The sequence below is a fragment of the Chiroxiphia lanceolata genome, chromosome 6, assembly GCF_009829145.1.
Source record: "Chiroxiphia lanceolata isolate bChiLan1 chromosome 6, bChiLan1.pri, whole genome shotgun sequence".
In the NCBI taxonomy this organism is placed as follows: domain Eukaryota; kingdom Metazoa; phylum Chordata; class Aves; order Passeriformes; family Pipridae; genus Chiroxiphia; species Chiroxiphia lanceolata.
This window is the reverse complement of record NC_045642.1, coordinates 33198627-33212662: the sequence shown is the minus strand read 5'-3', so window position 1 is coordinate 33212662 and position 14036 is coordinate 33198627. Positions and strand designations below refer to the sequence as shown.

Below are 14036 nucleotides of genomic sequence, written 5' to 3'. Positions count from 1 at the left end.
ACAGTGAGTACCAAAACAGTGTCTGTACTGTGTCAACCACTAAAATACCAAAGAATTATCTGCAATACCTAGCTTCCTAAGTTTTCTCTGGCAATGTTCCAAGGCTTGTAGAAGGTGAATCTGGACTAGATACTCTGGTACTTGGTTAATCCTGCAGAAGGGGCTCAGGTGACAGTCAAGAAAGATGAATATTGGTTGTATAGATTTCTCTGAGATACAAAGTCAGAGGCATGAAATGCAATTTTAATTTTTTTCTATTATAAATATTGAACCAAAATCTTACAGTTTATATAAAATCTTTACAATCTGTACATTTTCAGTCTTCTCAGACAGCATTTTAACTTTTTCTAGTTGTCACAGAGATCAATTATAACAAAATAACAGATGCTACTGAACAAACACATAGTTCCAAAAACATATATAAGCTAATGTAAAAGTGGGTGTGTTTAACCTGAATATGAACAGTAGCCCTGCCTTGTTAATTGTGATATTACTCAATCTATTTACTTTAAATTACCAGAATGCACACCTAAAAAGTAAATGGGGGATGGGGGACTGGCGTTTGTTCTTTGTCTTCTTGTATGTGCAGCTGAACCTTCCTTCCTGGAGAAGGAAAAAGGTGAATTTTTCATTTAATTAGCCATGACAAGATAAAATTTCAATATCAGTGTTTGCTACCATGACTTTTAAACAGCACTTTTAATTGTATCTTTTTTCCTACATAAAGCACCTTGAAGATTAACACCGATGCAAGTGATTTTGTTGGTAGCTTTGTCAGTTTTAACAGTTTCCCTGTGCTTAGGTTCCACTATCAAGTCCTTCATGCAGGGAAAAAGGAAGTCTCAAAAGAAAGGACTCACCCATTTAAAAAAAAATACAAGAGAGGGACAAAAAGCTGTAAATGGCTTTGGGCAAACAGAGAGCCTGGAGGTACTTAGAGAGCTCTGAAATTCTCCAGATATCAACTGACTTCTTTGCAGCACGAATTTTTCAGCACCTTGTTTTCTAGACATTCCTGCAGACAGATCTCAATTTTAAGTTATTCAGACTGAACAAGAAGACAACAGAAAAACATTGTTAGCACTTAAGTCTATGGTCAGAACTCAATTTTGAGTATTAAATACTCACCTAGTTACACAATAGCACTTTGGTCCAGCTGCTGAGTTAGAGAATTTTCTTTTAAACAAGAGGTTTTGTTCATGATCTCCACCCTCAGTCATAGACAAGTATATGCATACACAAAGAATTCAATTAGATCTAGAGTTTAGACCACAAGTAAACATTTATCTTGGCTGCACAGATTTATGAGTCTTATTCTGCTCTTTTGAGTATTTTGAAATATGTGAAAATATATTCAACTTTTACTCAATTATTGCAGAAAGAGACTTTTATTTTGCTAAATGCCTATGAGAAATACCCTTGGCTGTAGTTCCCTGATTAGAGGAGAAAATCAAGAAGCTTACAGAAAAGGGCAAACCAGTTTGCAGGCATGACCTGAAAGCCATTCTGATTGCTTTACTGATCAAAGTGCAGTCCATGTTACTGTAATAGTTCAGGTTTAGTGTATAGGAAGAAAAAAGCTGCACAATCTTCAGAGCTTCTGGGTTTTTTTCCTATGCATTTCAGGTTATTTACAGTAATGTAACAGAAAATCTACTACTACTACTCTTTCCATCCAGTTGTTTTTACTTATACATGGAGTTGCAAGCACAATCCAATCTCTTCAGATCAAGAATCACTAAACTGACAGGTAGTTTCAAATTAACTTTCTTTATAAATACAGCATTCATATACTTAATTGTGACTAAATTGTGAATGGAATGTATATTTATACATATTATACATTTGAACACAAAGCACACATGCTGTTGTTATAGGCTGACTAAATTTTAATCTATGAAGGACTTGGTAACTTAAGAGTTTTGAGGAGCATTAAGTGGACTTTGTTTCTGATGCTTATACGTTTGATGACAAATCTCTGATAAATGCAAGCAAGTTTTATACAACTGTAAGTGTACAGATTCTCTTGAAATGCAAATGCAATTTTAAATTTGGCTGTTCTGACAAGTAGATTTATCAGTAACTTGAAAGACACTTTTGTTGTTTCTTAACAATATGTACACTTTGCATCTTTAAAATTACTTCCCTCATACCTTTTACTATACAAATTTACAGACATAAGAGCACACTTTCATCTTGACTCTATGTAAAGTGCAATGTCAAATCTAGAAGAGAGAAAATGGAGAAACCTTATTAGGAGGTCTGGAATACAGTAGCTGTTGCACTGGGATTACTCTACAGTTTCACTCGTATTATGGCTCTAAAGGTTCTACTCAACCTTGGCATCCACTTCGACGTGAGAGAAAAATAATCAACCTTGTCTCATATCAACTGTATGGGGACAAGAACTTATCCCTTAGCCAAATAAGGAGGATAAGTGTTCCAAGTCATGGCCCGAATGCAAAAATGGAAGCAGTAGTCAATGTCGAGTCTCTAGTCTCAATTATTTTACCTTACTAAAGGTAAGTGTTGAGCCGCAGAGCTTCTAAAGCTCTGAAAGAGGTTTAAAAAAATTGTCAGTTTATCTAAAGTTTAAGACTCAGTCAAATATCATTAGCTTAACTACTTATTTTAATGTTCTTGTTAGCTTTGGAAATAAAGGTGGACAGTTCATGATTTTAATTGGTTTCAGCCCCAGTGAGAAGGAGCTGTTTCTCTTAATGTGTATTTATACAGCTTTACTTCCTCAGCTTTATTGAACATTTATTTTCTACAAAACTGATTTTGGGCTGAATTTGAGGTGACACAGTCTTATGAACAGCTACTTTTCAGAACACTTGTAGACTTAAGGTGTGCTGCTGGCAGCCAAGTCACTGGGGAATCCACTGTGGTCTTCAACAGGAACAGGGCTTCAGCAACACTCGCACTCCTTTTAAAAGCAACCCAGAAGGTACTATTTCATTGCACAAATAATGCTAAATTACCTTAAAAAGTCAAAGGATTGGATTTTTGTGTTTAGGAATGTATGTTTAATAGGGAAATGTGTTGAGTGAAGAGAACATTTCTGCTTAACATCCTTCAGACTCTCTCTCCAGTTCACTTGGTAAAGCAGCTTTATCATAGCCCCTTCTTCAGTCTTACATTCTTCTGCAGAAGATTTTCATCTGCTAGGAGCAGTCTCTGTGTTGTAGACTGTCAACTACGTGGTTTCTTCTCTGGATTGTGAGCGATTCAATTTTTTTATGTGCCTGTTCCAGTTGGATCTTTAAACCTTCATTGTCTGCCTTTAGAATATTTCTTTCCTAAACAAACAAAAAAACAGAGAATTGTATTTCATTTTGCATTTGTTTCAGGATGTCTGATTGTATATTTAGGCTGACTGCCGTAAACAGAAGTTGGTATAGCTTCTTATCAGGGGAACAGAACCAGAAACTCATTTGAACATTTCCACAGTCACTGGTCTGTCTTCTGTGTATCCTGTTACAACTTCCCAGCAGCAGGTATCTATGTCCACAGCCTGCATTTATCCACCCTCCCCTGCTCCTGTCATAACAGCAGTAGTCTAGGGGAAACAACAACACAGATCACACTTTACCACTCTACTAATGCAGAAATTGATGTACCACAGTCTAAGCCGTTAATTTATAACCTCAGCTGCTGTTTAGTAACTGAGGTCAGGATCTGCTGAGGGAGCAAGGTCAAGTGTAAACTGTGGGACTCGTATGAGTGGGACATTTTAAAGAATGAGTTTTTATAACTGTGTCCATGCTTCACATCTTTGTTATATTGAATATACTGTTGAGTGAAAGGGAAGTGGTCTGTGTTGGAAGATTCTTGACCTAACCTTTGTCTTAATAAACCATTCATCTTTCATAGAAGATGAATTCACTTTAACAACAGCAAAGGATATTTTGAAAGTTATACTGATCATTCAAAGATCAGGGTGTAGTCCTGTTGCTGGACTATTTCCCTGTTGGTTGTTCACAGAATAGTGGTAAGTAATGAGTAAAGTATGAAAATAAGTCTGACTGTTCCTCGTAATTATAGCTGGATCCATCCATCAGTTGCATTGTTGATATTGTGATAGTCTCCTTAATCTGTCTGGCAGGTGTTGTTTCTACAAACCTGAATTTGGACCAAATTTGAGGTGACACAGTCTTATGAAAAGCTACTTTGTTAGATCTCTTGTAGAGTAAGATGAGACACAGCTGGGCTGATGAAGGTGAAATCTAGCAAGAAGCATCACGTCTGTTCACATAGCAAAATGTCACGGTGACTTACTCTTGTCAGTTGAACAAAAGCAGAGTTGCCTGCCCTCCCAGCCCCATATATTCAGTCATGTAGGGGAGCAGAGGCCAGCAAAATCAGGAAGAAATTCAGAACTATGTTCCTCATTTTATGGAGTAATATCCTGTCCTCAGTGATTGGATTATGTTAACATTCCAAAACTGACAGGGATCAGCATGATCATAACAAGGGCTTAAAAATTTATTCCTTAAACCCTGTATTAGTGCTAAAATTTATAATTGAAGTAAAGTATTGCTGGAGTTTACAGAGGCTGAGAATTTACAGTGCTATTCATGGGTTGTTTAATTTCAATTAAATTGGCAATCAATTACACTGGAATAAGGTGACACCTTCCCACCCAGCCCCTCCCCTATACCCTCCAATCATTTGATGGTACTGTTGTGTAAAGTAGAATTTGTTTCATTATGTATGTACCTGCTCAAGTTCCTGGTATGAGGGTTTACAGCTGTGATGCTCCTCCTTCATTTTCTGGCTGGAGTCCTTGTTTTCCCATTTAACAAATGCCTTTTTGCGGCCTAGAAGTGGGCTTGGAAACGTGGATAGTGGACTTGTCTGGAGATATGGATTTTCTGGCATCCTATGTTCTTTCTTCTCTCTCCGCTTACGAGATACATCACCAGCCAGCAGTACAGGATCAGTCTGTGTACCTTTATGAACCACAGCTGGTTTCAGTCTCACTGAGATTTTCTGAGCCGAGGAACCCATGAGCATAATGGTTCGGTCCTTGCTGTCTTCACTGTGTTCCACTACTTCCCCGTTAGGAAAGGTGAATGATCCTTCTTCTTGTCCTTTAGAATATATACAGTAAACTGAGGCAAGGTCTTATCCCAGGAAAGGAGAAACAGGAGGCATAGTAATAAAACATTTTAATAAATAAAACAACATTTATTCCTTATTGATTTTTACATTCATTGCTCTCCAAAATAGGTGTCATTAGAAGTTTCTCAATGTTGTGTCTCTTGGAACAACTTTTTGCCCTGTCTCGGTAAGATAAATGTGGATCAGTAAGAAGAAAACAGGTGTGCCATCAAGGTCAGCCAGAGAAAAACCTTGAGATGGGTAAGAGGTTTTATACAGACCATTTACATCAGTGATTGGGCAGGAAGATTAAATGTGGATGCTCATTCAGTGTTACCACAACGTGAAGCTGTAAGAGAAGAGCTGGCAGAAGAGCTTGCCAAGCTGCTCTCCATCATCTACCAACAGTCCTGGCTCACTGGGGAGGTCCCAGATGACTGGAAGCTGGTGAATGTCACGCCCATCCACAAAAAGGGCTGGAAAGAGGACCCGGAAAACTCCAGGCCTGTCAGGCTGACCTCAGTGCTTGGCAAGGTTATAGAGCAGATCATCCTAAGTGCAATCACACAGCACCTACAGGATGGACAAGGGATCAGACCCAGCCAGCATGGGTTTAGGAAGGGCAGGTCCTGTCTGACCAACCTGATCTCCTTTTATGATCAGGTGACCTGCCTGGTGGATGAGGGGAAGGCTGTGGATGTGTCTACCTGGACTTCAGCAAAGCCTTTGACACTGTCCTATGAGAAGAGGCTGAGGGAGCTGGGGTTGTTTAGCCTGGAGAAGAGGAGTCTCAGGGAAGACCTCCTCACTCTCTACAACTCCCTGCCAGGAGGTTGTAGCCAGGTGGGGGTTGGTCTCTTCTCCCAGACAACCAGCAGTGGGACAAGAGGGCACAGTCTTAAGCTGTGCCAGGGAAGGTTTAGGTTGGATATTAGGAAGAAATTTTTTACAGAGGGAGTAATCAGATATTGGAATGGGCTGCCCAGGGAGGTGGTGGATTCACCGTTCCTGGAGTTTTTAAGTTGAGACTGGATGTGGCACTTAGTGCCATGGTCTAGCAACCACAGCGATGTTGGATCAAGGGTTGGACTTGATGATCTCAGAGGTCCCTTCCAACCTGGCTGATTCTATGATTCTATGATACAAATTACCCACTTTATAAAAGTGAAATAATGGTGGTTTTTAATTTTACCCTGCTTTTGTATATATCATCCTAAAATATTTTTACTTTTGCGATTAAAAGTAAAAACAGGGGGAGGGCAAACCCACAATGTTAGAAGCCATGGGTAAAAGATGTGATTAAAGGATTTTAAAAAGACCTGTTTCAGTAATTTCTATTGTTGGGAAAAAACCAGAGTAAGATGGTATGTTCAGGCACAAGGGGAAAGAACAAGCAGTCCAGTAGCTGCTTCAGGCTCTGGAGAATTAAATATGGATATGGATGAACAATTCATCTGTACATCTTCAATCTGGTTCTGAATTCTCATGCTTTGACATGACATGGTGTTGAGAGGTACCTCATTCTGGTGTACTGGGTGGTGATGGACCAGGCCACACACTACATTTCAGTCTCTATAAGGATGACATCCCATGAGCTGGGTATTACTTAGTGCTGCAGGTGCAATCATAGAGCTGCACATAGTATCAAGAGAAACTGTCCACACTGAGCTTCATGTAAGTGCTAATAGGAAAACTAAGACTGAATCCAGGAGTATGAATATTAAGTACAACAGAAAAGATTTATAATTAAAGTGGCAGGAAGCAGATTTGAAGAATATTAGATATAGGCAAAGAGCAGGAGAGAAATTCAAAGAAAGTGAATATGGAGAGAGTTGAAACATCAACATCAAAATTAAAACAAGAGTAGCCTGATCTTTTTCAAGGACAACACTTACTCCTTTGGGAGCCTACATGGTAATACACAATATGAAATGTTTATACAGCTTGTTTGATACAAGGAGAAAAGAACAGAGAGGTGTAGATTTTTCATTTCTGATTCTGTGAAAAGTGGATGGATGGAGAGGAATTACAGATTCACCTACCAAAGTGGAAAAAATAAAGACAACATCTTGGCTTTCCTATCACACAAATATATAAGTAAACTGACTTTATAAACTCCACATTAAAATTTGAGTCAGAATTGTAACAGTGTGATAGTCAATGTTACAACAGTGCTAAAAAACAAGACCTGCTTGTCACAAGGTGAGACAATTAAGGGAACCTGTCAGCTGTTCTGGTCATAGCATCTAGTTCTCGTGAGAGTCTGGTAGAAGATTTACTCATTTTTTTTGGTGGAATTTGTGTACCATACATTGTGTAGGGTGACAAGAGATCTCCCAGAAAGGGAGTCCATCTTTATTCAGCCTAGAACTGCAATGGTGCTACTTGATACGAACTCACTTATACCTGGTTCTAGTTTCTATGTTGATAAAACACTGCAGTTAATTAACAAAACCTAAAACGATGCTGTATAACTCAGCTTAAAAAAAAAAGGAGCAAGGGAAAGATTATCTTGATCTTTTGATCTTTTTAATGTGATCTTTTCAATGTGATCTTTTCTTACCATGGAATTGCTCTTTTACTCCTACTGGGCAGAGGCTTGATGCAAGAGCAGATGTTGGGCTGCTGTCTGCAACTGAAGTTTTGGGTCTTCTCTTGCACTCTATCACAACCAAGTCTTTGCATTGCTTGTGACAGTTCATTCCGCAGTCTATAAACAAAACAAAGTTTACATAATTCAGTGGCTCTGGTGTAGCATCTAAGATAGCTCTCACACTGTGTTGGCTCCCTGGGAAGCATGAAACCTTTAGTGTTCTCTACATACATTACCTGTAACAACATACATCTGGTAAACAGACCAATGATATCCCTTTACTATATACATCTGAAACTCCCTTTTGTTATGAAAATACAAAATGGCAATATTCAGTCACAACAGTCTTCTGACTGTAGGAGTTGCAGAGAAAGCAGATGAAGAAAAAAACTACAAAATATATGTTGGGAAATGTGCTGCAGAGTTTTCAGAGAGTGTTGATGTTTGTGCCTCAGGGTCTGTTCCCAAACCTTCTAAATTCAGTGATGTCTTGCAAAGCATTAGAGCTGATATTTACAAGTTCCTTCATCTTTGCATTTCTTCTGAACCATCTGTTGTATTATTCTTGAATCAGTCTTCTCCTCCCTGAGAGGTCAGATTAAATAAGTCCATAGACATAGCAATGGATCGCAGGATGATCAGGGGTTTTTGCCATTCACTATCAATTATAGTTTAAAATTAACAAAGTATAAAGTACCTTACCTTTGCATCTGTATCCTTGTTTAATGACTCCCCATAGCTAAAATTCAAACAAACAAATTAATATATTTCTCTGCATGTTTGATACCTCCAAATATAAAAATACACTAAAAGCTCCACTCTTTTCTAAGATCAGAGCACTTGCAGAATATCTTGTTTTCCTGCACTTTTAATCTTAAGGTCAAAATCTGAACTATTGACCTCTTTAGCATAAGGTAAACAGAGTATTTCATGTGTGTTCCTCAATCTCGAGCAAAATACTTTGATCTAGTCACTAATGAACACATCAGCAGATCTGATAGCCCTCCTTGAGAAATTGTGGAGCTGGAGTAGATGGAGAATTCTTCTATCTCAGCACCCTTGTCTGATCCCAGCTGAACAGAAGACTGGTAGGACAGTCAGTTTTATTAAATCTTTCTATGCCACAGGCAGGGGGCATGTTATGTCTGTATAAGGACATGAGTTCTATCAGCCCCGTGGGGTGGAAGGCTCTGGATTTGGAAGTCTTGCCTGAGACTGTGTTTGGTGCACAACCAAAGACCCAAGGTATGACCCATGTTTAAAGAGATATTAGTATACTGCCAAGAGGCGTGTAAAGGATACCTTAAACAGCTACACAGACACAAGTCTGATGTCTATATAGTTTCACTGATGTTTTACATAGATCCATTTCTGTATATACACAAGATGATTATGAGAGAAAAAGGCATATTCCAAAGAATGTTAACATAATTTACCTAAAAAGTAAGCTTACAAATCCAGCACAGTTGTCACAGAAAGTAGGCCTTAAGTAAGTGGTCTCTTGAAGTTGTGAGCAAAGCCAAGTCCTAATTTGGAATAGATTGAGCTAGCCCTCATAAAGTAAGCTGTTATTAATCTCCCTGCTAATCAGACCTTCCCTGAAAAAAAAAAAAGTTTTGAGATAATATTTTGTTAAAAGCATAAGGAGAATTAATATATCTTTGTTCACATAATAGCCGTAGTTTAATGAGTGAAAAATCGTTCCCAAAATATACAGAAGGCTATCTACACATTTAAAATGCAAACTGTAAGGATCAATGGAATATCTGCATATGTCATGCAACGTCAAAACTACTTCATATTAAGCATCTGAATAATCACTATTGTAATTTTTTATGCTTAATATGTTAAGAAAAATTTTCCTAATTTTATCAAAATACACATTTGCCGATTATCTATTTTTTAGAGACAGCTTTATCTTACAAATATCTTTCATAGTATACATTAAATATTAAAAAAAAAAAGTTCTTTTTCTATTATCTGTTCTTCCTTCTAAATCAGCTTGGTTACCACTGCTGTAAGCCCTTGAAGATGTCATTCACAACACAATTAGAAAATGCTTTTGTCAGTCATGTTTTCACTTCTGTTTGTGCATGAAGAGGATGCTTTTAACCACTCTAATGTTAGAAATACAATTTAAACACAAAACCCCCCAAATCCCTCCCAAACAGATGCTACAAAGTTGATAAGCAGGTACTCACCAGTCCTTTGCCATTACACAAAATGAGAATGGAAAACTGGCAGCTATCTTTTCAAATTCTCCTGGGAGATATATCCGTCCTGATCATGGTCATAATTTTGAAGACAGACTGCACAAGGTAATAGCAGAATAGTTTATAATGAGGATGGTCTGAATTACCGCTTCAGAAAGTCTCTACATTATTTATGGATTTCCTCTCCCTTTTTCTCCCAGTGTCTATTAAACAGTGCAACAGTCTAATTTCTTTTTTTGCTTGAAACTAAAAAAGAATTACGATTTCTTGATTTGCAGCAAAACATCAAGTCAACACAGGCTGGAGTGTTCCTTTTTACTTTTACTTTAAGATCATTTTTTCCAGGCCCACATATACAATTTGTACTAATGGTCTCAATTAGTGCTCTCAGTCATGATTTCTGTAGCCAAATCAGTGTAGCTGCCTAGCTATTTTATCAAGTCAATGTTATGAGAAAATCAGTTATATGACAGAATTGTCAGGTAGACACCCGTTTCCACTTGTGGAATGCATTACTGTTTGTCTCTGGCCCTAAGGCAAGGAGGAAACCTAGTCAGATTCAGAAATATATTCCAAAACAGCATGTATCAAAGCATGCTTCACAATATTAGAAGTTCTTAGAAAGAAAAGAGATGAAGCAGGCATGCAAAACCAAACTCTTTAGAAATTGACTCCCTGGCTGCTTGAAAGAGTGACTCTGGAACTATACAAACCAGCACTATACAAACTACATTTCCCGCTAGCTCCTCAGTCATTTAAGGAATTTCCATCCCTGCCTCACTGCCACTGCTGCTCTTTACAGCTAGGCAAAAATATCTATTTGTGAGGACAGAAGTGCTCACAAGCTCAGCACCACTTTGAATGCATTCATTATTTTTTCCCATCCCTGTATCTTTCATACCTAGAGATTGAGACTACAACTGATATGTAAGGTACATGGGCCAACCTTACTTACATCTACCATCCTCTGAACATGTTTGCTGATGGTTTTTGGATCAGGTTTTGGGGCCACTCCTGAGGCCCAGTCTGCAACTACTGGTGGTTTGCAGGGTGTCAACGGCTGAAATAAATCAAATGGAACTATATTAGTACCACATGGAAAGATTTTCAGTATTACACTTCTGTCATTTGTGACAGTGGACTATGTGATACAGGACTGCAGAAGTGACCTATTGGACCTGACATCATACTGTTCGATAGTTACATGGTGTTTCAGAGGAAGCTCTTCCTTGAACTGTTCAAACAGCAGTCATTCCTTAAATTGTCACAGTTCACTGGCAGCCCTGAAAAATTACCATCTTTTCCACATTTATAAAAGAGGAAGAAAACTACCATGTAACACTCGTGGGTCTCATCATTTGAATCATATAAGAATTCTTTATTTGAAAGAAACAGTATCAACTGCCAAGACTGAGACTGATGTATGTCTCTACACAAGTACCTTTATTGTCTTTGTGTTCACATTATAAAACTTGATATGGTGTCAACTCTCCCATGTATTCTAGCTTAGACTTAATCGTCAGTCAAATAATTTATGCTTCCTCAGTGTATAAGGCTAAAAATCTTTCAATTTAGCATAAAATAAATAAAACACAGTTAAATTAAATTAACACAAGGATAAAAGGTACATTACTCATAAAAAAACTTTTGTTAAGAATCTTACAGCAGCTCGGTGACTTCTGTGGCTCTCGTGCCTATGAAAGCTCATAAATTTCATCTTCTGTGTAGTACAGGTCAAGGACAGCTGAAAACAAACACAGTATTTAATCCCAAACAGCTGGTACTACTTATAAACTTGTTTCTGGAGTGCATTCATATTTTTTTGGTGCATTTTTTTTTAATTTAGGTTGCACCTAGAAGAGTGCACTTGAGCTGCACAGGTGTTCACAGTGATTTGAAATGGGTACAATTCTACATTCCAGACTGCTATTGCCATTATCTGGACATCTGTAACATTACACTGCTACAGTCATTAGCACAGCAAGTGACTGCAGGCATAATCAGCAGTCAGTTAATACATAACCTGAAAAAAACTGTCACTCCCATAATATTCAGTGGTCTACTGTGCAGCTAAGTACAAAAGCACCATTCCAGTGAAACTGTCCATTGTCTCAAATTCTCAGAAAACTCTTGTTTAAACATGTCACATGTGACTGTGTTGAGCTAAGTATACAGATGAGATAAAAGATGGACTAGGATATATTTAGTGAGAACATTTAGCTGTCAACAGCAGTTATGTAAAGGGAAGAACATTATACCTGGGTAAATATTATCAATTTAGCTTTGCTTTTGCATGTGTCCCTGGAAAATAGTCTAGCAAATATTTTATAGACTGGAAACAAATTTCAAGCTAAGATGAGAGTGGTAAACATGACAGTTTTTGAATATTTGAATAGAAGCCAGGTGTAAATGTGTTAGAGCCTCAATGTGTGACAAGTCCAAAGAAATGTAAACATTTTACAAAGAGTCAAAATTGCTGCAGTCATATGTATATAAATTAAGAAACAAAATAAGCTATTTTATTCACTGAATAGCCTTATTCAAGTTCCAGATATGCAGTAACTTTCTTGTGAATAACTGCAAAAATTACTTTTGTACTCAAAATACTCAATAATTGTAGATTCTTGGGAAATCTTAAAGTAGTTTCTGCCACTCAAAAAACAAAAAGTCCAAATGTTATGCTACTTCTCTCATGATTTATGTATGGTATTACTAATACCTCTTCATACTGCTTTGCCTGCTAATGGGAAAGCATATGAATAAAGGAAACAGAAGAAGGAGGAAGACTGTTGAAAAAATCAGAAAAAAAATGAAGAATTATCTGCCCTAGAGTATTAGAACTTCAGAAGCTCCTGCACTGAAATTAAGTATTTCTTTTCAATTATGTCCTGTCATATATAGCTGTATGAAATTGTGACCTAAGTTCTACATATTTGTAATAGCCATTTTTATAAACATTTTTTAAAAGAAAAAAAACCAGTATAATTTCAGACAAAACATTTAAAACAATAGCAAGAAGTAAGAAATTCACATGCTTATTTCAGGCCCTGGGCACCTGTGCTTAATTTCACACAAGAGTGCTCCCAGAGATAACAAATAACCTCAGGCACATAAGCATTTTTATCTATTAGCTTTTTCCTGAAAGAGGGCTTATAACCAGAAAGAGGAAGTGGACTATTTAGTTTTTCCAAGCTGAGATACTTGTCAAGGCTAAACAAAACTGAGAACCCAAAAGGTGGATTTACGATTTTAATAAAAGGTAGTATTTTAACTTACTAGGAGAAGTTAAAACTACTGTTGTAACAGACGTCCTAGGTAGTATCAGTTTTTTTAGTAGCACAGCACTGACTGTAATATGACTGGAAGAGTAATACAACAACTATATTTGACTAATGTTTATGTCAGACAGTTTTTTAAGTACCAGAAGAAACCTGGCTAGAGATGTGGTATCTTGAGGGACTGAACTTTCACATAATTGTGTGAAAGTTTGTATTTTCAAGACAAGGAATATTTGTATGCAATCTTCTGTCTCCAGGGTGCAACTAAGGAAGCTTTCTGTCTTTCTCCCTGTTTAGGCTCAATCAGCAGAGGATTCAGAGCACTTCTTTATTGAAAGTACAGAGAGTGCACACTACTGTAGTGAAGCAGAAATAAACAATTCCTTCCCTCATAGAAATAACTGGAAGCATACTGGCACCTCTGCTCTTGCTGACAGATAAATCAGTATAAGGAGCTTTTTCTCTTCTATTACTGTACATTTCTCTTCAAGGAAAAAAAATCTTACAATATTACATATTCGTAATTAATTAATTAATGGAATTCTCTACTTAGTTGTTTGAGAGGTATATGAAATTTTTAAATGGAGGTATTATCTTATGTAACAGACTTACTGTAAGCAAATGAACAAGGTCCATATTAGCCCTCACAGGGGAAGTGGCATTTCCTGGAGTTGTATCAGCTCATTTATGTGGTTATACAAGGAGTATAGTTTGTATATGTTAATTTTTTTTGTCCTCCAAGTAGTCCGGCATGCCCTCTAAAGTGCTATCAAGTCTTTCAGGGGGACCCCAAGGATTGGGATCGTAAAGTTACTGCACTCGTTATAGGCCCGTCGGTAACTATCA

At 37.5% G+C, this 14036-nt stretch overlaps 1 protein-coding gene across 1 annotated transcript in view; it reads right to left on the bottom strand.

The window, feature by feature from the left end:
* Window positions 1-222: 222 nt before the first annotated feature.
* Window positions 223-14036, bottom strand: part of RASGRP1 (RAS guanyl releasing protein 1) — a 41962-nt gene continuing 28148 nt past the window's right edge. The window contains 16 exon segments of the mRNA XM_032691280.1: window positions 223-3302; window positions 4723-5096; window positions 7670-7816; window positions 8402-8438; window positions 9153-9202; window positions 9205-9274; window positions 9276-9297; window positions 9901-9961; window positions 9964-10008; window positions 10864-10972; window positions 11576-11593; window positions 11595-11656; window positions 13799-13835; window positions 13838-13921; window positions 13923-13951; window positions 13954-14035. Coding sequence (XP_032547171.1) covers window positions 3168-3302; window positions 4723-5096; window positions 7670-7816; window positions 8402-8438; window positions 9153-9202; window positions 9205-9274; window positions 9276-9297; window positions 9901-9961; window positions 9964-10008; window positions 10864-10972; window positions 11576-11593; window positions 11595-11656; window positions 13799-13835; window positions 13838-13921; window positions 13923-13951; window positions 13954-14035 — 1362 coding nt within the window. The 3' untranslated portion in view covers window positions 223-3167.